We start from the raw sequence: 25,888 nt of genomic DNA on the forward strand, positions 1-25,888 counted from the left end.
GTTTATTTATTCTAACTTGCTATGGCTGATATTAATCCTATTGCTGATATAAATCAACAAAATAATGAAGACTTCAATGATAATTCCAGTGACCACTCTTTTTACCCAACACAAATAAGTAAACTTGATTTTGGTGACCCCTTGTATCTTCATGCAAGTGACACCTCTGGAACACCCCTTATCAACTTTAAACTTAAAGGGACTGAGAATTACAAGGTTTGGGCTTGTGCTATGACTTTAGCTCTTGAAACAAAAAACAAAGTTGGTTTTATTGATGGTTCTGTTGTTAAAAATGAGGAAGATGAAATTTTGTCAAAACAGTGGGACAGGTGCAACTCTGTTGTCCTATCTTGGATCTTAAGTTCTCTTAATGAAGAAGTGTATATGAGTCAAATTTTTTCAAAACATGCTAATCTGGTATGGGAAGAACTAAAAGAGACCTATGACAAAGTTGATGGCTCCATAATTTTTAACCTTCATCACAGTATTCACTCTCTAACTCAAAATGGAACACCCTTGTCTGAATATTATCATAAACTGAACTCTCTTTGGAAACAATATGATGCCTTGGTACATCTGCCTACTTGTGTTTGTAATGCTACTAAGGAAATTAAAAGTCATACTCAGGTTATGAAACTCATGCAGTTTCTGATGGGATTGGATGATGAATACATTCCCATAAGGAGCACTTTGTTGACCAGAGAACCTTTACCCACTGTAAAAGTTGCCTTTGCCATTATGTCTAGGGAAGAGTCTCACAGAGGAACCACTGTGAGAGACTCCAGGCAGAAACCACAGGCCTCTGCCTTTGTGTCAAAAAGTTTTGAAACCAAAAGACCCTTCTCTAGACCCACCTTCAACAAGGGTTCAAATTCTGAAATGAAATGCACTAAATGTAACAGAACTGGTCATACTATTGACAAATGCTTTGAAATTCATGGTGTTCCTTCACATTACAACAACCCTAATTTTAAAAGAAACTCTGGTGTGCATCAAAACACTTCTAGATATACCATTCCTCAAAACAGATTTTTTAATGAGCAAAACAGATTTTCTAGTGACACTTATGGCAATAGAAGGTTCTCTAATAACAGCATGGTTCCTGAAACTGTTCAACCTAATTTCAATTCTCCTTCTTCCTCTTCTCAAATTATCAATCCTTCTTCTATGCAATTTACCCCTGATCAGTTTTCTCAAATCCTGAGTCTCCTTAATGAAAGGAATGGATCTCAAAAGACTCAAGCCAATATGGCAGGTACTATTCAAAACTCAAATCATTTTTTCAATCAAAATTTCAATAGGTTCTATTGTGCTACTGTCCATATAAAACATGACAAGGAATCTCTGGGTTGGGTTGTAGATTATGGTGCAAATTCACACATGGTGTGCACTGAAAATGATTTAATTGATCCCATTGACATTACCAGTCTCAACCTTACTGTTGGACACCCAAATGGAACCAATGCTAAGATCATAAAAATTGGGAATCTTAAAATTTCAGATGAAATTACTATCTTTGATGCTCTGTTTGTACCTGAATATTGTGTAAACTTGTTATCTGTTCATAAATTAGCTAAAGATAGTAAGTTATTCATTGGATTTGATGAGGATAAGTGTTATATACAGGATTTGAGAACAAAGAAAGTCCTGGGGACTGGTAGTGAGAGTGGTTGCCTTTATCTATTTGATTCACATAGAAAAGGTAGGAGTTTTGTGCTTAGCAATAATACTTTAGGCAATACTTGTTCTACTAATATTTGGCATAATAGACTTGGTCATCCTGCTGATCAAGTCCTGAATGTTTTAAAGTTAAAACTGGATAACTCTTCACCTTGTGAAGTCTGTCTTAAAGCCAAACATGTGAGGGAACCCTTTCCCTTAAGTGACCACACTAGCAAAGCTATTGGTGATCTTGTGCACATTGACCTTTGGGGACCATATAGGGTCACTAGTAGAGAAGGATACAAACTGTTTTTGACCATTGTTGATGACTTTTCCAGGGCAGTATGGGTCTATATACTTAAAACTAAAGCTGAAACATTTGATAACCTTATGAATTTTTACAACTTGCTTCACACTCAATTTAATGTAAGGGTAAATAAGAATTAAGGATATGATAATTTACAAACTGTTTTTGACCATTGTGTAGGTACTTGGACTAAAGGAGCTAAACTTATCAAAGAAGGACTGTATATGTCAAGCTGGATATTCCTGAAGTAACCTTTGGACTATATTCATTCAAGAAAAGAAGATCAAGATCAGAGGGTCAACTTATCTAAACTTGGAGGACTTATTATGTATTTTGAGTGATGTGATTGTTGTTCATCTGTGGCCTTATATACACATCTCTGTCACTTAACTATTCATTTATTCGACACTCTCTTTTGTGACAGTACGATGTAGTATTCCATGATTGTTCGTTTGAATTATTCCTCTTTTATATTTTCCGTTAGAATATTGTACTAAAACCTTTTTGTAAATAAGTTTCTTTATCAATTCAATCAATCATTCAGCTGCGTAATTATTAGCATTATTTCTTTATAAAAGTGTTCAAGTCCTCAGTCTAATGTTGGGTTATTTGGTACGCCTCTTGTTTTCAGTAGTACTCCCCCTTTTATCTTTTGGTCATTCTACTCACAAAATTCTACCAAAAACAAAAGTTATTTATTTAATTTGACCAAAATTATTATAGCATATAAAATGCTACATCTAAACTTTGATATTGGTAATGATTACTGATAACATAATTTAAAGTGGTAAACATGGTTCATATCGTTTGAAAACTTTCATCCATGTTTATTTAGTTTTTTTTTTTTAAAAAAAGCGTGGATCAGTTGCTCGCAACAGGGGATCTAGTTTACATTGACTTAACCGGGTCGGACTTTACTTAACGTGCGTAAAAATGTTGTATATTTTCATATTAAAAGTTCACCCGTGAATTTATTGTAAGTGTACAACTAATTAATGCACTTTGACAAAAGTCCTTAGAGCTTTGTTTATAGATGAATAAATAATTAAGATATAAGAAAAATCAACTATGTTTACTTATTAGATAAAATCTTTATTAGCAATCTTTATTAGATAAAAATGATAGGTAATTAGTCATTGGGAAAGAATAGAAACTAGAAATCAAAGCCTAATTAATTAAGCAAAACTACAACGTCTTAAAAAACTACTAGTCATGATGATATTAGAATTGGAACCAATAAAACCCAAAGATCCATGATTTTTAAGAATCCAATGAGGTTCAGCATGGGCACCACAAGAGGTTGATAGAGGTTTTCGAATCATGTTGAATCGTAAACGTTTTTCTATCTTCTCGTTCCCCGTCCCAAAATTCTGAGCAATCCGATGTCGTGTCTTCTGTTGTTTCAACGTAATGACTACCTTTACCTGTCTTAGGAACGAGTTCGACTTCAAACTTAGTACCGCCTAAGGAAAAGGAAATCACACTGAATGCTGGATTCCACCATGTGGTGTGCCTCAATGAAGTGAAGGAAATATATCCTATATATGTTGGAGGATGTCGACTCACTGATGACTCGTTTTGATGATTACCCTCTTCCTTGTCTAGCTGCACCACTTCCTGCTCGATAATGATCGTAACGTTGGGTTCCTGATGCTCAATAACACAATGTATTAAGAACCCGGAAAAGTCATTGCACCAATTATCTGGAACCCACAATATACATTTACTTTCATCAACGACGCTCTCTTCATACAGCTTTAGAACTCGGTGTTCAAGAGCTAGACTCATAAAATGATGTTTGACCGCATTTCCCTGCCGTACATACACACACAATACAAAAAGGGAAAAGATTTATGGTCAAAATTGAAAGAAAAGACTCAAAAAGTCAAACTATGACATTTGAAATAAGACAGAGGAAGACTAGTTTAGGTTCATATAACAACCTGTAGCATGGAATCCAGGATTAATTTATCAACAGCAGGGTCTAGTTTATTCTTGCCAAAAAATGAGACTTTCCATAACCATTTGCAATTTGAAATATTTCCAAGAGTATCAAGTGAGTAACAATAATCAGCTCTAAGAACCGCGATGCTGGATGGGAGCTCTAACAGCTCCACGAGACGGTTGCAAAGTGAAACATCAAGCCATTTAAGCCGTGGAAGTTGCAAGAGGTCAAAACTTAGCCTTGTAAAGTCATTTAGTGATAGATCTAGTTCTTGCAGGTTGGATAAATCCCATACATTAGAGCTAATTATATCTTCATCTCCCAAATGGCAACTGCTAAGAACCAACTTTGTTAAGCTTTTGCTAATAAATTGTAACCCTTCATGGTTTATGCCACTGCGAAATAAAAAGCTTGTTACATATTGTGATAACGATGCAACTTCATTCCGACTCTTGGAAAGTTTGCCACACTTTGATAGCGAAAGAGTCTTAAGTTTCTTTATCCCGGAAATGGATGGAATCGTCTTTAAATGATCACAACGTGTAATAAGTAAGAAAGCAAGTGCTTTTGAGCGTTCAATTGACGAATCAATCTCTTCTAAACACGGAGAATTATGAACAATAAATCTTTCAAGATTTGGAAGTCCACGAAAATCTGGTGTCATGATTAGGTTGGTTAATCCATGAAGTTTGATCATCTTCAAATTTGGTAGATTCTGTTGCATTTAAGTAAAGATACGTTAAACGATTAAAATCATTCTATAATCTAAGCTTATCTTTTGCTAGTTACATACCTTATTGCCATTCCAAAGTTGTTTTTGTTGGCCGCTACTCATGATTAGACAACAAAGCTTCCTTTGTGGAAAATTTGTGGGTAAGGAATTTGCTTGATGACCTTTCCAATCAATCCACCTAAGATTTTTCATCTTTGAAACAACATGATGATTACTGTCTGGCAATGTATCAGAGTCAGACATATCGGAAATAATTCTTATCGCTTCAATCTTGTCAAGTTCCTGCCACATATTAAAGAAGCAAGGTGGTGTACGTTAGATCATATCGACTCACACCTTCATTAGGTGGATGCATAAGCTAGTTCTTATGCATCTCACGACTATTATTTTTATATTTGATTGTGAATATATATGTGTGCGTGTGTATACATAATGCCATGCTAGACTGCTAGGTTATAAACTAGTACCGTTGTTAAATCCATAGAACATATGTTGTCAACTTCATCCACTTGCCAAACTCTACTATGCTCTTCAGGATTCTTACTGATTTTTTCTCCTCTAACAATGTAGTGTCCCATTTCTTGTATCAAATCATGCATATCAAACTTTCCATCTGATATGGTAATGAGAGCCTTTTGTATCAGCACTTTTACTCCTATAACCGGATAAAAACCACAAGAATCAAGTGACTCCATTGCATCAGTTTTCTTTTCTCCCCTAAAAAAACATGCAATATCTAGAAACAACTCTCTCTCTACTGGTTTAAGCCCATCAAAACTTATTTTCAACTTTCCTAAAATATCGGTTTCAGGGATCTCTTTTAGCCGGGCTAAGGCACTTACCCACTCATTCGTGTCTTTGTCAGAAAGAAAAGAACTTAGAACTACGAGCGCTAAAGGGAGTCCACCAGCATAAGAAACCAATTTTTTTGAAAGTAACCCATAATCTTTTATAGGACGTCGGTGATTCTGAGGTGCATGTTTGCGAAAGAGCTTAATTCCTTCATCATTATTCAACAATCTAATACTGTGAATTGCATTTACTTTGTGTACATTTAGTAAATGCTCATCTCTGGTTGTGATTACTATTCTACTCCCTTCACCAAACCAACTATGCGATCCGGCTAAAGCCTTTAGGTGGTCAACGTGATCAACATCATCAAGGACAATCAAGACTTTTCTATGACATAACCTATTCATTATCATCTGTCTTCCTTCCTCAACTCCATCTACTTTTATGTGCCTTTGTTTCAAAACGGCACATATAACTTTTTCTTGAAGTCTCTCCAAACCATGCTTTGATTCCTCACGAATATTCTCTAAGAAGCAGCAACCAACAAACTTGTTGGAGATTTCTTTATAAACAGAATTTGCAAGAGTAGTCTTACCACCACCCCCAACTCCCCATATTCCAACTATGCGAACACCTCCGGACTCAATTTCTAACTTTGATTTCAAATCTTGTAAACGGGTCTCTATCCCGATGAGGTCTTCATTGCTATATGAGATTGACGTGGGAATCAATCTACTTGAAATTGCATCAACAATTTCTTGGATGCCTTTTGCTTCATGCCTGCACATCAATAGAAGAGTAGGTTTAGGTTTAGTTACAACAACAATGCTCAATCGATTCAGTTATGACCATGCTATGTAAAACAATTTTGGTACTTAACAAGTAACCGTGAAAAAACACAATCCACATGTGAAGCTTTTGTATTCAAAGTATATATTCACATGTAAACATGTGTTAAATTTGGAAAATAGCATCTCAAAGTTGAGAACTAATGTAAACATGTATCATCCTTACATAGTATATACTAAGTGCTACACCATTGTCATAACATGCGCCTGCCATACTATAAGTAATGTCCCATCAATTCAAGATCAAAATTGGCCAAAAACTAAACAAGATAGATGGTGATTTGATTAAAGTAATGTTCCATTGATTCGTTCTTGAAGCACTAATTGAATTTCTGTTATATATATTTCTATCTGTTTTTCCCTCTAATTTACTAATAGGAATAGAGAAAAAGAGAAGTGGTATCCTTAAATTTCTATATTGATACATGTTTACATATTAGTTCTCAACTTTGATCCCTCTATCATCCTTACATTTCATAATATAGAATATCTTAACATGTATCGACATTGGCATAACTATGATCCCTCTATCATCCTTATATTATGAAATGTAAGGATGATAGAGGGATCCTTCTATATGTCGATAATGACATATAGAATATCTTATGTATATGAGAATCATGTTAAACATTTTGTCTCATGCAATATCCAAGTTAACTATCAGCAGACATTTTGTTACATGAACCAAAACACTGAAAAGAAAGGAAAAAGAGCCTTACATGCATATTCTCATCTACATCAAATGATATTTTAATATCTTATGAATTACATGAAATACGTAGTACAAAACCATCTCTAGCACTTAAATTTTAGAACTAATATATGTTTCGAAAAAAGAAATGTCACTAAAAGTGGTACTGACTTTATGCATTTTCAAATTTTGCACAAGATAAAAGGGGTACAACTTTAAAAGCCAATCAGTCACTACTAGAAACAGGATTATCCTTGACCCGCTTTTTATGACCCACGCTAATAGATAGACGGATAACGCCCAAATGTGGGTCATGAAAATTTATGACTGGTCCATCCTTGACGCGCATTTGCGCGTCATCTGACCCCTTTATGACGCGCATTGCGCGTCAAGAGTAGCTGTTTTTCTAGTAGTGAGTGGTGTAAAGGGTGAGAAAGGTGAAACTGACGTGACAAGAAAAAATATAGGTGAAGCGGGTGAAGGATTAAGGATGGTCTAAGTGACTTGTATAGTACAATATTTGATGTATATACACTATGATATTAGTAATTAAAAAGTGAAGAAGATAAAATTACCCATTGTGCTTTATTACCCATCCAGAAATATTACTTGCACCTACAAGTGCATTCCTCCATTCTTCAATTTTGCTGTTGTTTCGGGACATATGTTTGACTAATGCATCTCCATATTTCCCTGTTTGTTGTCGCACTTCTGATGGATCAACATGATAGAATATTGGCATAACTATGATCCCTCTCTCATGCTTACATTTCATAATATATTCAAGCTCGTCCAAGCACCACGAAGAATCAGCATAGTTTTCTGAGAATACAATGACAGAAATACTTGATTCGCTAATAGCTTCACACAGTGATGAACCAATGGTTTCGCCTGGTGGAATTGCTCTGTCGTCCTTGTAAGTATTTATATGTAGTTCTTCAAGAGCCGAGTAGAGATTATGCACAAAAGTGTCGCGAGTATCTTCCCCTCTAAAACTAAGAAAAACGTCATAGGTCCATGATTGAAAAGAGGAGTCGGAAGATGAGCTAGAAGATGATGATAAATCTGCCATAATGTGGTGTTTGTGGAATGAAAGCTAGAGTCAGACTCAGACTTTTGTACAAGGCCAAATGCATTGGGAAGTTCATCCACTTTTAAGAAGAAAAAAAAAAGAGTCAAACAACCCTTTGGTGGACAGAAAGAAAACGTCAAACAGCCCAACATGGAAAGTCAGCAAGACTTTGAAAGTCAAAGTATCGGATCAGTTCTTTGTATTCATCGACATGAAACTTGGAAGTTTCCGTTCCATCACAGGGTCTACCGACTCTAACCGCAGCTCTTTAGTCACTGTCTTGAACCACTCAAATATATATCTTTGATTTTCTATGTGACTTGAACCCAAAACGTACCTATATATTGGTTGATGGGTAAATTACCTATAACGCTAAGCCAAGGCCCTATGGTTTATCAGTAGCTCAAATTTCATACACTCCAAAATTTTGCTTGATCAACTTTGTATTTTGTCGCAAGGGGAATATTGTGTTCAGAAATCAGAATAAATATAACAGTAGTAGAATGTTCATAAAAAGAAAAAAACAAAACAAAATTAATTAAAGAAACAAAGCTTGTAGAAATTAACGTTTAAATTTGTCGAGTTAACTTGCAAATGTCCATCTTGCATAATCATATGTATACATAATACACACTGCTTTAAGGTTTATATATGCATTACCAACGAATTGGATACTAGAATATTATTGACTTGTAAAATGTATCTCAAAGTTGAGAACCAATGACATAAACATATGGATTTTTCTTATGACGGGCTAACGATAAACTGCATAATAATTTTGTAACTTTCATATCAATGATTAGATGAACCTCGTTAGATAGCCTCGCAAAATGGATTCTAAATTTAAACCACTTGATGAGAAACCTTTAGCTATCCCAAAATATGTCTATAGTATGACTCGAACATGAAACTGTATGAGAAAACAGGTGTCCTTGTTGCTAGACCAAATTGATTTAAATCAAATCAATGGTTTTAAGTATAGCTTATATATTAAAATTTAAGAGATGTTTCTTGACCTTTGCATTAGACTTTTGATTTTAATTCAAGAGCAAGGTTCACAATTTTATTAGTAAATTTAATTTCAAACTTTAATAATCTCAATCGCTAAAAATCAACATTTGCTTAATTTGTAGTATGATTGATAGGATTGTTATATGACCACCGCTTTGTTTTATGGCGGCACAATTGTTAGACAATTTATTTTTGGGTATCATTCTTAATTGGGTATACTTTTCTAAATTTTTCTTTGCGGCCGGTACAAATGGTTTTGTACACTTGCTACTTGATGCTTTAATGAAACTAGCTAACGGTGTAAGTGACTTGTATAATGTATAATGTATGATATATGATATTAATAGTAAAAAGTGAAGATATAATTACCCATTGGCAATGTGCTTTATTTCCCATCCAGAAATATCACATGCACCTTCAAGTGCTTTTCTCCAATCTTCAACTTTCTTGTTGTTTTCGGACATATGTTTGACAAATGCTTCTCCAAATTTCCCTTTCTGATTTGCCACTTCTGATGGATCGACATGATAGAATATTGGCATAACAATGATCCCTCTATCATCCTTGCATTTCATTATATATTCAAGCTCGTCCAAGCACCACGGAGAATCAGCATAGTGTTCCGAGAATACAATGACAGAAATATTCGATTCTCTAATAGCTTTCAAGAGGGCTGGAACGATGGATTCTCCCCGAGGAAGTGTTTCATCGTCCTTGTAAGTGCGGAATCCTTGTTGCACAAGAGCCGTATAGAGATGATCTACAAACGTCTTGCGAGTGTCTTCTCCTCTAAAACTAAGAAACACATCGTGATTCCATGTTTGAGAAGAGGACCTTAATGAAGCCATTGATTTTTTTAGGCGTGCTCAAAAGGAGAAATGTGGTTTTGATTGTACCTCGGCCGATTAGTAGATGAAATGATGTTAATATAGAGAAAGTTGAAATGAAATGTTACCTACCACTCATGTCATTGTCTCTTGAAATTTCCTTACTATGCCCCATATGAGTAAAGGCAGAGAAATAACGCTTCCGTACGTACCGGGTGAAATTTATACGTTGTTGGCAATCTATACACTAGAAAAATTATTTGTTTGTTGGCAATTTATACATTATAAATAATTATTTTAATGTACGATTTTTAAGCAAACTTGTACACGCCGATTCAACTATATATATGCCCGCACAATATATCAGGGATGATGGTAAAATGACGGCGGTATAGTGGTAGTGGTGACGAGTAGTGATGATGACGGTGGCGGCAACTGTGTAGCATCGGCGGTGGTGTCGAAAGTGGTGATATGGTTATTAATGTAAAAGTAATTGATGTAAAAGTGGTAGTGTAATTATTTTAAAAGTTACGGATATATATTGTAACATATTTCATTAAAGGTAATTTAGGTGAACCATAGATCTGATGGTAGAATATAATTTAAAGGTAAGAGTCATATTAGTCTATTCAACTAGTACAGGGGTTAAGGTTCCTCCCATTATCTTTTTTTTTCCCCCTTAAAATCTTTTGTTGAAAAGATAAGGGTTCCGAAGTATTAAAAGATACCCAGGTTATACGGGGTGATGACGAGAAGGTCCAGAAAGGTATTATAGTTTAGTATTCCTGTATTGGGTTTACGTAAAAGTAAACCAGACCTCTGTATTAATCAAAAGCTTCATATAAAGAACTCATCACTGATGACACGTTATGCATGTACATAACTAGTTAAATTAAAGCATAATATAGTCCAAAATCAGTTGGAAGCTTTCCTAATTATAGTATGCCCGTACAATGCGATAACGATAGTGTGATGGAGACGGAGGCGGTAATGACGGTAGCAGGTGATGATGACGTTGGCGGCGACGATGACAAGTGACGGTGTTGGCAGCTTTGTTAGTGGGACAATGGTAGCGTGATTATTAATGTAAAATTGAAAAAGTAATTGATATAATAGGATGCAATATTGTTTTTCTAAATATTGAGTAATGTATATTGTAATATTTTTTTTTATTATTGATCGTTTAATTAATCATAAATGTGATGATAAAATACAATCTAAAAGTATTGATTTTTGTTGAAAGGAGAGTAAAAAAGATGTTATTTTTTTTTAAACTAAAGATCGGGCTTAGCTTAACACCAAACACTGGTGGTTCTTTCTTGTTGACTTAACACCCAAGCAGTCAAGCTTGGTAGTAAATTAGCAATGTGAAAATGTAAAGTTTAAAAAGATAAAATATTTAAGCGATATTTATTTTTTTATGTGAATATTTTATATGTGAATTAAAAATGACATAATTTAAGGAAAATGTAATTGTTGTAATATGTGTTATTGTCATTTAAATATTTATGGTGAATATGTGAGTAAATAAAGATCAAAATTTAGGTTTTTTTTTAATAATGATAACAGTTAAGGTGGAGTAGGAGTAAGTTTTCTTTGAAGATCGAGGAATTAATCTTCCAATTAGTATTAAATATTTAGGTATACTAAAAATTTATACTCCGTATTTATTATGCAACAATTTTAGGATGATTTTTAATATATATTAAACAATTATTTTCTATGAATGTAATAAGCTAGTGACTACTAACTACAATTCAATTATTATCATTTTCCTCAAAATTTTGAGCATGTATAAGATAAAAAGATTAAAAATAAATTTGACACAATTAATTTGAAAATAAAATAGGAAAATTGCAACAAGGACTCCCGCGTTGGAGCACCGCCAAATCCAGAAACCGACATAGTATTCCCAATCCCACAATACATACAATCCAACTATATTATAAATCTAATCTGATATTTCACGCGTACAGAAACCCCAAATTCGATCGTAAACCCTAAAAATGTATATTTTCAAACCATATGTATAATAAATTACAACAATAATCAAACCATATGCATATTTTCAATATCCGTGTATGAGTAATATCTCGTTTTCAATTTCAATGTTATTTATACTCCATCCAGTTAGGGTTTTGGACGGCGCTCGAAGGAATTGGGGTTTTGTAACTGGATCGTATTGGCCAACATTCTCTTTGCATATCAGGTTTTTCTCTTTTTCCCCCTCTCTTCTTAATCTTTATCTTTTATCTAGTAAAATCTTGTTGAATTTATCTGCTTTTCGCCTTATTAGTTGGTTACTCGATCTTTTACTAATAATAGTAATGGCAATATAAAAGAGAAACGATAATGATAATGTCTGTCTGAAAAAAGCTATCTGTTATGATTAATGATTCTAAAGATTTCAAAGCTATCTATTTATATATATATATATTTTGTCTTCCACGGGTTTTAGCAAGATTTACGCAGTATACTTGGTTTATCTTTTGGTTTTGTCCTGCCTTTCGTTTATTATTTGGGGGTTACGAGCAATAGTATGTGATTTTTGGTTAGGTTTGACATGATAATTGTTTTGGTAAAATACTAAAATCATCCACTTAACATCATTGATGCCTTCTAAAATGTTTGTTTGGATATATTTCAGTAGGAATTGTTGTTGTCATATACTCCATATTGTTGTGTTACTATATGTTTAGATATGTAATGACAAAAGTTGTTTTGGTAAGTATCTAAAAACGTGACATTCAAGAACCCATAATCCACAACTACAAAAAATGCTCATACTACCTGTTTTATCCTCTCTGAAACGAGCACTTTCAGGTTTTTTGCTGTAGCGCGTGATGCATTCTAGATAAGGGGTTTCTCTGTTTATTTTTTTGATATTCACCATTTGTGTTTGCTTTTATACTTTCAATCGCTTTTGCTGTTCCTAACTACTAGAACACTTGAATACTTCTTCCAGCTTCTCTTGTACTTTGAGGCTTGTACTTGAGAGTTGATTGTGGATATCTAGGTTGTTTTTGTGGCGGGGATTGCTCTAGCCTTTGAGTTTTTCTACTTTTGGTGCTTTTGAAATATTAAATTTAAAGGTTACATATATATTTAAAAAATTTCCGAATGTTTTTGTTTTCCCTAAGTACTACATCACTTAAACACTTGTTTCAACTTCTCATCTACTTTGAGGCTTGTACTTGAGGGTTGATCGTGTGTATATAGGTGGTTGTTGTAGTGAGGTTAGCATTTGCTTTTGAATTCCCCAGCTATTTTATGTTTTGATGCTTTCCCATTGGATTGAGTTACATATGTTCATGAAGTTTTCAATTCCTTTTGTATTTTCCATCTACTAACAGATTACTAGAACACTCGTTTCAACTTCTTTTGTACTTTGAGGCTTGTGCTTGAGGGTTGATCGTGTGTATCTAGGTTCTTGTATGTGGAATTGCTCTAGGTTTTGACTTCCCTTCTCATTGTGATTTTTTACATTTTTTTAATGATGAGGTTGCACATGTTTTTAAAAGGTTCAACTGCTTTTGTATTTCCCACTATTAGAACTCTCGAACACTCGTTTCAGCTTCTCTTGTACTTTGAGGCTTGTACTTGACCGTTGATCGTGTGTTTGTAGGTTCTTCTAGGGGAGATTGCTTTAGCTTTTGACATTTTCTACTTTATCTGGTTTTTGGCATTTTCAATAATGGGGTTACATATGTTTCTGAGGTGTACAATTGCTTTTGTATTCACATACTAGAGCGCTTAAACATTTGTTTCAACTTTTCTTGTACTTTGAGGCTTGTACTTGAGGGTTGATCTTTTGTATGTAGGCTGTTCTTGTAGTGGGAATTGCATTTGCGTTTGACTATCTCTATCATGTGTGATTTTGAAATTTTTATTGCTGGGATTGCAAAACTAAAGTTTTCTATTGCTTTCGATACCCCTGCTAGAACTATCCATGTACAGTAGTCAGTTAATTCTCTTGCAACAGTTTGACTAGAGATGACAACTTGATATCATATAGAACTATTGTTGAAACAAGATTGATTCAAATATTTCATGAGGCAATATTTTTTTCTGTGTGGTATACACCTGATCATGTGATAAGCTTTAGTAGAAATAGACTGTTTGATATCATATGGATTTAGCTTTAAATCTAGACCGAATTAAAAAAAATAATAAAGTACTTGTTTTGCTTATATGAACATGAAATTGATTTAAATAGACTAGAAATGGAGTATTTAGTATTATGTAAGACACCTTCAGAGTTAATTTTTTGTCTTGTTAGTATGGCATGCCAATTGAGGCCACACTGCACAACATGGATTTCAGGCACTGGTAACTAGTAATTATTTCCAAATAATGATAATAAATACTCCAACTACTGATATATATGTTTTTGTTTATGATCTTTCTCAATACGAGGTTCTTGTAAGAGTATATGCACGGGAAACCATGGACAGGTTTGCTATTATTAGACGTTAAGCCTCTTTGTTAGCTGTTTCACATTGGGGATAGAGTTTGTCAGCAGTCTCTTCGTAATGATGGTATACCAAAAATTCTCTTTTATTCTCATTACAAAGAGACACCAGGTATATATTTTGTATTTCTGACACCAGGGTTATGTCCTCTTCTATATTTCTTCATCTTTGGCTCTGCCATATAATCTTCTTACTTTGATCTCTTTTATGCTTTTGTATGTGACTCTGGATCATTCAGGTTGTAAGTGTTGTTGGCTCTCAGGTTTTTATTCTTTATTACTACCTTCTCTATTGTTTTTTTCTCCACATTCCATTAATATTTTTAGACTATCATACATAGTGGTTACGTCATTTCTTGTGTCTTTAGGTTCTGATGTTTTTTATGTGACCAATGGGTCATAGCTACAATAGCAACAATAGGATGACCATATTTGAAATCTGTAGTCATCAACCAAGGAATGTATGATGTCAGGTTCAATATTATGTATGTTTTATTTTTATAATTATTTTTCTGACTTTCAAAATTTAAATGCTGGTTTGCTTTTCTCTATTTTTTTTTTTAATATCTGCCACAGGAGGGGTAGGTAGATGTAAATTAAGGGACAAGTTGATTCACTCATTTTGATGGTTCTCTTTCCTCCAGTTCGTCAATATTATTTACCTTGATCTCTTAAATGCTTTTGTAGGTTCAGATCTTTTAGTTTGTTTGCAGGTTAGTAACTCTTACGCTACCTTGTATTCTTTCATTTTCTTATTTATGGTTATGGTTTATGTACTTTTGCTGTTGTATTGTGGTGATGTTTTCATTTTTCCTTCTTTTCTGCTAGGTTTCTGATTATGTGCATGATTACTAGGATGTCCTTGTTCCCTCATTGCAGGCTCCTCTGTACATCAGTATGGTTAGTATCTAAATCATGACCTCCGGTCAGTCCTCCTTTTACTTTGTAAATCTGAACAGTAAGGATACACTTTCATTACTAGTCTATCTTATGCGTAGTTTTGCTACATGCGCATTAGCCAGATGATGCACAGTATTTGGTGGTTTATTTTTACATCAAGATATAGCGGGTTTGGTTAGGTTACTTATTTTTGTCAGCTTTGTAGGTCTTAATTATGTATACAGGTTCTACCTTCAACAGTAATAGGGTTATTCACTTTATGTTATATCACAGTTAGGTATTTTTAATGGTAGAGATGCGGAGTAGATTATTTATGACTTTAAGTTTGGTTAACATTGTAATGTGTAGCACCTTTCACCATTTGTATACTTTGGTGTGTCCTATACTTGTTCATACCTTTTAGAAATAACATTGGTCACTTCGATTTTATGGGGCTTATGTAGGTTTCCGTTGCTGTTTCTTGTAGCCACTTTTTTTACATTCTTATTATTTGGTGGCTAATGAGTGAGTAGCTATATTGATACACGTGTTAGAACATGAAGGATTCTCAGACATGAAACAGTACTTATTGATTTGACATTTAATTACATGCTTATGTAGGAATGTAAAGGATGGATTCCTCTGAGCATGCTATTGGAGTTGAATTAAAGAACATAGAAGTTCTATATCTGACAATATGAAACCCCTAGTTGCTGCTTTCTATGTAAGTTGTTGATGCCTTTTGCATTTACATATCTTATAATTAGATGTGGTCTGGGTCGATACTGGGTTCTTTGGTTTACCTCAAAATAAAATCAATTGAACTAGGTATATGGGAACTGAAGATTTCAAATGGGTTGAAAGTTGTCCGGAATAAATTTTTAATGCCCAAATCAAATCTTGCTTTTTCAATCATAAACATATCTCCAAATATATGTAAATTCAAAAAGGATTATTAAGTGTATGCTACTCTATCTTTGTCGTGTTCTCCTCACATAGTGGGTGGTTCCACTGGGAATCAAAAATCATTTGAAGCTGCTCCATTAATATCCCCGCTTCTTTAGCTGACTTTCCCCTCTCCCTCTGTGAGTAAACCTTAAGCTGGGAATTATCAATACTACCCTCCTGGAAAGACGACTTGACAAGTCGGAATAATGGAAATTGATCTTTTAACACATCATAACCTTCCTAAGTTGCTTTATCACGTGAACGTCCTTGCCAAGAAATTAATAGTTCAAGACTGGTTGTCCAGCTTCTAGTAATCAACAGTGACACGGAACTGCTGCTGGTTGCAAGTCAATTTCCCGTATACAGCGCCGGAGGTGTGGTTGAAGTTTGACCATGTGCTGGCTTCAACATAGAGACTGGATGACTAGATGTACACGAGCCTCTTTGGGTAACTCGAGCTCATATGCCACTGAACCAATCTTGCATATGATAGGATAGAACCAGAAAATCATGGAGAGAGAGCTTCTCACACCTGCGTTTGGCAAGGGATTTCTGTCGATATGAATGAAGCTTTTAAAAAACGGTCACCCACTAGAAAGGATAGCCCACCTGCGTTTGGCAAGGGACTCTGGTGATAAGGCTGAAGCTTTTGAAAAAACAGTCACTCACTTGAAAGGATAACTCATGACGTTTGGTAAATGTCAAAGAATTTCAGTGATACTTGATGGATATCATTGCCGGAAGACTTTACTTGGAACTTCATTCTGTCTTGGGCTTTTTCAAGATTGCGTCGAAGTACCTTTAACATGTCATCGTGGTCGAGTAACTGTTGTTCCAATTCTGCATTCATGATTTCTCCATCTACATAAGGGAAAAGTTGGGCGGTGCACGCCCACAAACCACTCGAAAGGGAGTAGTACCAGCTGAAGTGTAGAAGCTAGTATTGTATAAGTATTTGATATAGATCATAAGTTACAGCAGATTGAAAGCAGAAAGAAAGTCGGGGGGGTTAAGTGTCGTTTTTAATAATTAGTTAGTTAATTATAGTAATGTCTTGGTGGACAAGTAGGTCTTAACTTGTCCTCTTTAATAAGGCTGAAAGCCAATTGTTTAGGGTATGGAGATTATTATTATTGTTCTTAGGAACTAGGGCTGCTGGGGCATTAATCTAGATAGGGCCACTTGGGCATTAATCCAGATTATCTATTGATTGTCTTCTTTTTTTCTTATTTTCTGTTTTATTCTTATTGTGTTGCTACTTTCGGGTCTGATACACATCAATTGGTATCAGAGCAATCTTTCCTGCAACCTGTGGTAGTAAAAAAAAAATACAGTTCATTGTGCGAACTGTTCACCGCATTACTGTTCGTCCAGAAAAGTTACTGTTCGTCGTGTTACTGTTCATTCGGGGGGAAAAATCAGCGGGCAACATGAAGTCTGCCTTGGAAAAGATCATGGCTATTAGCCAAGAGGGTACTGTTGAAGAATATTTGCCTTTCGTTTCAAATCTTATTCGATCAAGTTAAAAATCTAGAAGAAATTTCTGAGATCTACGCTATATTCTATTCATCTATGGTTTAGATACTGAAATTAGGGAGATATTTGTTAAATGGCATCAATATAGCTGCTCTAAGTTGAAAGATGTGATGTCATTGGCTTTGGAAATTGATTCTCATGGTTTGCAAGATTCATTCTCTCCTTTTGATCCTACTTCTTCTCTTTATAAAGAAGATTCGGAGTTTGATTTTAAAAAAGAAGAGAACAAGGCTGTTTTTAGTGCTGGAGTTGAAGACGTCACTGAAGGTACAAAACCATGTCAAGAAATCAGTATGGAGCTCGAGAAAGAAACCACGGTGTCTGTTAAACTGGTGGTGGTGGAAGATATACGTGAAGACTGTGCCAAACTAGCAGATGTTTGTGATAGTAGTGCTATAAAGCAAAACAGATATGATTCTGTAGCAAAGTGTTCTAATAAACTGCTTTGGGGTTGGTTACTTGGGACAAAGACAACAGCAGCGGAGACCTTTAAGGAGAAACCTATTGCAACAGATCAAAAACAGGAGTTACTAGAAAAGAAATTTTGTTGCAAAGGGGGTGGAAGAGAAGTTCATTTTGATACTGACTTCCCATGGGATCCCGGAATTACTCAAGGCTATTATTTAAAGCAACACCTTGAGGACAAGGTGTTTTTGGGGATGGGAGTAATGATATAGATCATAAGTTACAACAGATTGAAATCAGAAAGAAAGTCGGGGGGGTTAAGTGTCGTTTTTAATAATTAGTTAGTTAATTATAGTAATGTCTTGGTGGACAAGTTAGGTCTTAACTTGTCCTTCTTTAAATAAAGCTGAAAGCCAATTGTTTAGGGTATGGAGATTATTATTATTGTTCTTAGGAACTAGGGCTGCTGAGACATTAATCCAGGTAGGGCCACTGGGGCATTAATCAGGATTATCTATCGATTGTCTTCTCTTTTTCTTATTTTCTGTTTTGTTCTTATTGTGTTGCTACTTTCGGGTCTGATACACATCAGTATTCTGTCCAAAGAAGGCACTCACTCCAACGAGTTTGTTGCTCATGAGCTGAACACTTAAGGTAGGCTTTAAGGCAACGATTGACGACTTCCGTTTACCTGTCTGTTTGCGGGTGATACCGAGTACTCATCTTTCAAATTAGTTTGACTCGGACAGAACAATTCTTGCCAAAAGTGACGAGGCAAGATAACAACCTGGTCGGAAACAATGGAACAGGGAACCCCATGTTGTCTGGCCATTTGCTTACAGAAAACGGAAGCTACCTTTTTTGGCGTAGACGAGTGAGAAAGAGCGATGAAATGGGCATACTTGCTGAATCAATCAATTACTACAAGAGTGGTATCAACTTGATGCGGTTTTGGTAAACCAGTGATGGAAATTATCGAGTTATCTTCCCACACTTGAAGAGGTATAGTAGGGGATGAAGTAAACCGGCTCGAGGTAGTGTCTCATATTTGTTCTTTTGACAAACTAAACACAGCTGCACAAAAATACAAATATCGTCTTTTTGTTTTGGCCAATAATATTGGGCAGCCAGGCATTTAAGGGTCTTTAGATATCCCTCATGACCACCTGTCAGAGTCGAATGAGCCTCATGCAGAAGTGTGTCATGAAGTGATGGAACGCTGATAATGATAAAGCAATTTTGATACCAAAGAGTCTGACCAACCTGTATAGAACCAGGACACGATACCAATGGGTCCTCTAGCAGTCCTTTATTGATCTCTGATAGTTCCAGGAAGTGAAGAATAATGATCGTGCAGAATACCATCTGGCTGGGGACGATGGGACAGCACACCTGCTTTTTCGTTCTCCTTCCCAGCATTATAAGTCACTGAAAACTCATACGGCTTGAGCTTACGAAGTAGCCTTTGCTATACTTGCTGGTTAAGTAGATGTTTGAGTGTGTAATGGTCTGTTTTGATCACAAAGTGCCACCCTAATAGTTAGTAATTCCACTTTTGAGTAGCAAGCACCAAAGCCAGTAGTTTCCGGTCATAATCTGACTTTAACTTGTTTTTGGGCGAAAACTCTTTGCTAAAGTAAGCAATCAGGTGATTGTCTTAAATGGGAATAGCACCAACCCCTTCCAATGAGGCATGACACTCGATAATGAACTCTTTGGAGAAATGTGGTAATCTGAGAACAGGGGCAGATATCAATGCTTCTTTCAATCTGTTACAAGCAACCAATGCCTGCTTTGACCACTTGAACCATCTTTTTTGGTCAATTCAGTGAGTGGTCTGGCTAATAACCTGTCTTGTTTCACAAGCCGGCGATAGTACTCGGACCCAAAAACCCACTAACTCTCTTCACACTTTTGGGTGTTGGCTAAGATCTAATGATGGTGATTTTGTCTTGATCCACCTTGGGCTGTAATCACAGTCCAAAAACAGAACTTGATCTTGCCCAAAAACAGAACTTGAGCTTGGCCAAAAAACTGGTTATTAGTACTTTTTATGGAGCAACTATAAGGCCTGTTGTAGATGCTGAATGTTGTTCCATTGGGACTGTACACAAGTATGTAATCGAAAAATACCAATATAAAGCTGCATAAAAAGGGACAAAACAATTCCATCATTATGGATTGGAAAGTAGATGGTGCATTCGTCAAGACATCAACTCGAAGGGCTTGACTTTGAACTTCTAATGGCTTGAATGGCTCTGAAAAGCAGTTTTCTCAACATCTTGAGTGATCACTCGAATATGGAAATAGCCTGATTGCAAATCAAGCTTTGAGAAGGCAGTTGCCCCATATAATTCGTCTAAAATCATCAATATTAGGAATCCGGTATTTATTGGTTATAGTGATTTTGTTGAGGGCTTGTAGTCGTAAGTCAACACACATTCACCACAAGTTATCTTTTCTCTTGACCAAAAAAAAAAGGACTAGAAATCGGGCCAACACTTAGCTGAATAAAACCAGTAATTGAGGGTTACGGCATGGTCATAGGTTCGGTGGGGTAGAGTTTGGATGCAGGTGTTTAGAGTGGGATTGGAATCGAAGAGGGGGAAGAGTGGTGGGCTCTTGATAAACAGTATGGTAGGCAGTGATTAAGGGCGGTAGTGGAGCGGGTATTTCGGTTTTAGTGTCAAGATCAATGGTCATGTACTGAAAACTGGAAGACTTATGAGGCCCAGATGCCACTCCTCGCAGCTTGTTTTTCTTCCCAGGGATGTTATAGATCATGAACATCTTTTTCCAGGCAACTTGTATGGTATTCAAAGTAGTTACTAGTTACCCCCGAACACACACACACAGAGAAAACGGATGAATATCTTGAATGATGTTGAGCTCATTAATTTGCATTGAAACCTGCACACTTGGTCACACTGAATAATATTTCCATTTCCGATTTGGACACTGAAAGGTGTTATCAATTGGGAAATTAGTTTTGTTTCACGCACAAGAAAATCTGAAATAAAGTTATGGGTAGAACCCCCGTCAATCAAAATAAGTACCTTTGTGTTATTAAGGATACCCTGGACTTTCATGGTAGTACTTGAGGTTTACCCAGAATTGCGTGGAGACTAATTTGCGCAACATCTCCCTGATTTTCTTTGTTTTCTGTTAAAGCTATATCGGTTGCTCTTCTGTTTCTTCACCAGCCCCCAGAACTTAAAGTGTACCCGTTTTGCATCGATGTCTGGGTTCGTATTATGTCACTGCTGCGAAAACATTCACTCAAATAGCGTGCCTGTTAGTCAGTATCAGAAATGTGCGAATTGGTTTTTTGTTAGCCTGCCACCACGGTTGTTGAAGTGGTTTTGATCTTGCTAACTACAGGGGAAGGCTTAGGAGTGGTATTCAGGCAAGTCCTTCGTCACTTCGAGTATGTCCTTTTTTTGACTCAAACTCTCTTGCTAGGCACATAGCGTTATAAATGGTCCGGGGTTAAATAATGCGGACATTGGCTTTCAGTTTATCCGTAAGCCATTCAAAACCACCCCTAACAAACATTGATCAGGCCAGTTGGATACCTGGGCAATGTTTTGCATATTCCTGCCGATACTCCTGGAAGGTACCTATCTGTTTGATACTACAGAGATGTTCATCCGGATTCTGGAACTCCGCCAAACCAAATTTTGTGTAACGCTTCCGACTAGTTTCTCCCAATAAACCAATTGCTCATCAGAAGATAACCAATAGTACAGATCTAGGGAATCACCTTCAAGGTGCATGGCTGCAACACAACATCTACTCTGTCTTCATCGTAAACATTAGAGTACCTGAAGTACTTCTCGGCCTTAAGTATCCATACCCTTGGGTCACCCTTGCTAAAGGCTGGTAATAAAATTTTGGCTGAGTTTTGTGTGGATCATACCTCCATGATAAGTCAACATCCCGGCGTTTGAAACCGCCACTGGATATCTCTTTTAAATTAATGTGGGACCCGAGGGCTGTGACACCTTCACTTGACTATAGACTCTAGCCAAGTCTCGATTGTTGCTAACTGAGTTGCAATGAGATTCTGATTGGTGCTACTGGATTCTACGTTGGTGCTTTGGGTTGTTGGTGCTATTTGATTCCTGGCAATGGAACTAAAATGTTAAGAACAAGGAATGAAATTGGCAGGTTAGTGGAATGCAAGACCCGATTCGAAAAGGGTTTGGTCTCCGAACTTTGATCAAATTTTTGATAATGTCTTAAATAAACAAGCAAATGAACAAAACATGAAATAAAAGGGAAAGTAGGAAAGTTGCAAATAGAATTAACCGGCAATAACTCCCAACTACTCTCAGTTTTTCCGCAAATAGTGGGTTACACTGGGAGTTAAAAATTTATATTCCCGCCTCTTTAGATGACTTTTCCCTCTCCCTTCCTGAGTAAACCTTAATAAGTGGGGTCTTATCATTTCTTTAGTGGTTCCACTGGTAACTGTTATATGTTTATAAGTCGATTATAAGTTTGATTTTTTTTCTTCTTCTTGAAGCTAACAATGGATGTCCGGGGCTTGTACATATCCACGACAATCTTTGCGCTTTTATAATGTTTAAGCTTTGTCATGCTTGCCCTAAAATCCCTTCGCTACAAGTCAAAGAGTTGAGATATGGCTTAGCTAGTGGAACTTCTTGTTTGTGAGTACACTCTAACATAAACTATTTTATGCTTATGAATTAAGATCTTTAGGGCCCCTTACCACTAGGCTACCTTGTCAAATGGTTACATAAAACGCTCCTATTGTTTGATGAAATATTTAAATTGGTCACCTGTCATAGTAATTATGTTCAATAACCCACACACTCATGTCAAAGTGATATGGACCTAAATGTTCGTTCACTATTATCTTAGTATCGACTTGGGGTAAAGTGTGTCAGGAACAGGTTGCCTTACAAGGCTCACTGAGTACCGAATTTTGGCCCATTAAGTGTGTTATTAATGTAAAAGTAATTGGTGGCGGTAACGGAGGCGGCGGTGACGGTAGCGGTGTGATTATTAATGTAAAAGTAATTTGTGTAAAAGGTGGTAGTGTAGTTATTTTAAGGGTTGAAGGGTGTGCTGTTAATAATTTTATTAAGGTATCATAGATATATTAGATGAACATTTTCAAATTAGTGAATAAAAAAATAGATAGTTTGGGTAAATCAAGTTATTTTTGAGAAAATGGGAGTAGTCAAATGTATATAGATATATATACAGATTAAGGTATTTTTAATGGTTGACTTTGACTAAATCATATTTAATTGACTTTGATCAGAAACATAGTTGACTATTTGATTTTTCTTATGTAATCAACGTGGAGATTTATCATCTTGAAATATCTAAAAGATTATAAAAAATTATAAATATTTTACTAGTATATATAGAGTATTTCAAGTTTATAACATTAATAACTTCAACCTCTACTAGTAGAGCCAGTATGCATTCATACTTGATCGTTTTCAGTTTTTTCTGGTAAACCCGAATTTAAGTTTCCCACCTCTGTAAACTGAATTAATAACATCACAGGGTTATCAGGTCAATAAATAACAAACCCGTAAACTCTATAACCTAGCCCGATTAATCCAAACTCAAATCAGTTAAGCCAAGTTTTTCTGCCACTCGCATCATAGGCGAAAGATATAATATCATTTTTTTAGTATGTATCTCATTACCTTGACCTGATAATAGGATAAAAAGATAAAAATTAAATGGGTAACAGGGGAGGGGGATACACCGCTGAACATACCTAAATTTGTGGACTTCTTTTTCTACTTTATATTATATTAAAAATTTATGCAAGTAACTGTTTAGCAGGCATTTAATGAATGTAATGTAAATGAAAGGTTGAAATCAAGGACTATAAAACTTCTATACTAGTACCAGTAGCAAGGACGCCATAAAATCTTGGTAGATGACTCTGAATGATGTTGGATTGTAAATGTCTTTCCATATTCACGTTCTATGTCATAAAATTCTGAGCAATCTCTTGCGACTTTTGTTGTTTGCAATGGATATTGCTTATTTTTCCTAGGAATGAGTTCAACTGCAAACCTGCTTTCACCTTCATAAGATGTCTCATAATGAGTGCCTATAGATATGGAAATTGTATCGTATGTTGAATTCGACCGTGTGGATTGCCTTCTTAATGAGTTAAAGGAAACACATCCTACATATGTTGAACGGGAAGAAGGGAAGAAGACTCTCGGGTAGTGCTTCATCAGACTCCTGCGAAACCCCAGACCCGGAATCTTTTTCTAGATCCTGCTTGATACTTGTCGTAAAATTTAGTTCGTAGTAGTTGTTAGAGTTGAGCATCAAGAAACCAGAATAGTCATTGTATCAATTATCTGGAAGTCGCAATGTAAATGTCTTTCCCCTGCTTGACCTATCTACAAACCTCTCTGGAATGTGTCGCCCTGCAGAATGGGTGAAACTGATAAAGTGATCTTCAATAGCATTTCCCTGTGGCCACCAATATTAATTAAACGCTTATAATTGTGTGGGATTTTATATTTACAGATTGGAATTGATAAGGTAAAGCCTAACCTGGAGAATAGAATCTAGTAACATGTCACCACCCAGTGCACTTAGTCCACTATTCCTTCCAAAACCGAGACATTCCACAACCATTTACTTGATATCTTTCCAACAACTTCAAGCGAGTAACACCAGTTTGCTCTAAGAGAAGCTAAACTTGATGGAAGCCCCCACAATTCCACAGGGCTTATGCACTGCGACACATTAAGCCATTTGAGTCGAGGGACTTTCAAGATGCTAAAATTTAGTCATAATAAGTTTATTGAAAGATCCAGCTCTATTAAGTTGGGGGAAGTCCCAAGCATCATAGTCGATGTCTTCATCTCCCAAATGGCATTGTCTGAGAGTCAACCTTTTTAAGCACCTGCTTACAACTTGTAACCCTGTATGGTTCATGCCCTTTCAAAGTATGAAAGGCTCAGATACTTCATCGTCATAAGTATTGTTGCTGTGACAACATGGAAAACAAGTAACACAAAGTTTTGTACAGTGCTGTCCAAAGGAAGCGACTTTTTTCCCAATCTTAGTTCCTTGCAGTCTGAGATTATAAGAGTCTCGAGGTTTTTTTTTATCACATTCATGCTTAAATAAACAAGTCTTTCCAAGCGTCCAATCGATGGATGAATTTCCTCCACATGTGGACAATCAGAAAGCGTGAAGTTTTCCAGATTTGGAAGTCCACCAAAGTCTGGTGTTAAGATCAGGTTATCAAAAAATTAAAGTTTGAACATTTTCAAATTTGGCAGACACTGTTACATAGAAGGGCAGATAAGTCAGATAAGTTAGCCTACAATCTTTTTTAAGCAGAGTTGATGCGTAACTACTTATCTTCTTATTCCATTTAGGTGCAGCAATAAGTTGTTTAGGGTGTTTGGGATTTCTTATCAAACTGGTATCTGATTCTCTTTTGTGAGTGATATAAGTTGTTTTCGGTGAGCAGTTTTAGTAAATCTTTTATAACTGGTTATTTCCAAAAGCAATAAACAAACAAAAAGTGTTGGATCAGGGATTCGCTGAGGAACTCAGCGAGTGACTCACTCAGCGAGCTCGTATATCTGCAAGCACAATCTATCTTCAAAGTAAAGGATATGTTCAATGACTCATCGTCCAGTATTTGTAAGTCAAATATGAGCGGGAACTTAAAGAATAGAAAAATGGTCCCAAGGACACGTGTTGAAAGATCAAGATAAAGACATGTGACATGGT

At 35.9% G+C, this 25,888-nt stretch overlaps 2 protein-coding genes and 2 long non-coding RNA genes across 5 annotated transcripts; 3 read left to right on the top strand and 1 right to left on the bottom strand.

Moving 5' to 3' along the window:
* The first annotated feature begins 21 nt into the window (after positions 1–21).
* On the top strand, positions 22–2,215 carry LOC122592753. The gene is made up of 2 exons (XM_043765054.1): positions 22–2,094; positions 2,150–2,215. Exons 1-2 carry the CDS (start codon positions 22–24, stop codon positions 2,213–2,215), a joined length of 2,139 nt encoding a protein of 712 aa, XP_043620989.1.
* An 830-nt stretch (positions 2,216–3,045) lies between these two features.
* Positions 3,046–9,920, bottom strand: LOC122600914 (disease resistance protein Roq1-like). Of its 2 annotated transcripts, none has more exons than XM_043773701.1 (5): positions 9,431–9,920; positions 5,115–6,219; positions 4,708–4,929; positions 3,913–4,629; positions 3,046–3,781 (listed from the first exon to the last, which is right to left on the bottom strand). In XM_043773701.1, the coding sequence occupies exons 1-5, from the start codon at positions 9,907–9,909 to the stop codon at positions 3,248–3,250; spliced, it is 3,057 nt and encodes a 1,018-aa protein (XP_043629636.1). In that variant the 5' UTR covers positions 9,910–9,920; the 3' UTR covers positions 3,046–3,247. The 2 variants fall into 2 exon arrangements, with proteins under 2 accessions (XP_043629636.1, XP_043629628.1); XM_043773693.1 differs by lacking the exon at positions 9,431–9,920 and adding an exon at positions 7,554–8,116.
* Positions 9,921–11,875: 1,955 nt separating this feature from the next.
* Positions 11,876–14,884, top strand: LOC122600947. Its single transcript, XR_006324114.1, has 4 exons — positions 11,876–12,097; positions 14,305–14,426; positions 14,599–14,622; positions 14,728–14,884. It is a non-coding gene; the product is annotated as an uncharacterized LOC122600947 (long non-coding RNA).
* Positions 14,885–14,889: 5 nt separating this feature from the next.
* LOC122600941 lies at positions 14,890–24,524 on the top strand. Its single transcript, XR_006324110.1, has 5 exons — positions 14,890–15,072; positions 15,188–15,259; positions 15,860–15,962; positions 22,656–22,800; positions 24,177–24,524. It is a non-coding gene; the product is annotated as an uncharacterized LOC122600941 (long non-coding RNA).
* The last annotated feature ends 1,364 nt before the right edge of the window (positions 24,525–25,888 follow it).

Source organism: Erigeron canadensis, chromosome 1, assembly GCF_010389155.1.
Source record: "Erigeron canadensis isolate Cc75 chromosome 1, C_canadensis_v1, whole genome shotgun sequence".
Taxonomy (NCBI): domain Eukaryota; kingdom Viridiplantae; phylum Streptophyta; class Magnoliopsida; order Asterales; family Asteraceae; genus Erigeron; species Erigeron canadensis.

Excerpts from the sequence above, each read along its gene's own strand:
- LOC122592753 (XM_043765054.1), top strand. The coding sequence starts at position 22 with ATGGCTGATATTAATCCTATTGCTGATATAAATCAACAAAATAATGAA. Across the intron at positions 2,095-2,149 it reads ACACTCAATTTAATGTAAGG|GTACTTGGACTAAAGGAGCT; the intron begins GTAAATAAGAAT and ends ACCATTGTGTAG.
- LOC122600914 (XM_043773693.1), bottom strand. The coding sequence starts at position 8,050 with ATGGCAGATTTATCATCATCTTCTAGCTCATCTTCCGACTCCTCTTTT. Across the intron at positions 4,930-5,114 it reads GTTCTATGGATTTAACAACG|GAACTTGACAAGATTGAAGC; the intron begins GTACTAGTTTAT and ends AATATGTGGCAG. Across the intron at positions 4,630-4,707 it reads AACTTTGGAATGGCAATAAG|AATCTACCAAATTTGAAGAT; the intron begins GTATGTAACTAG and ends TAAATGCAACAG.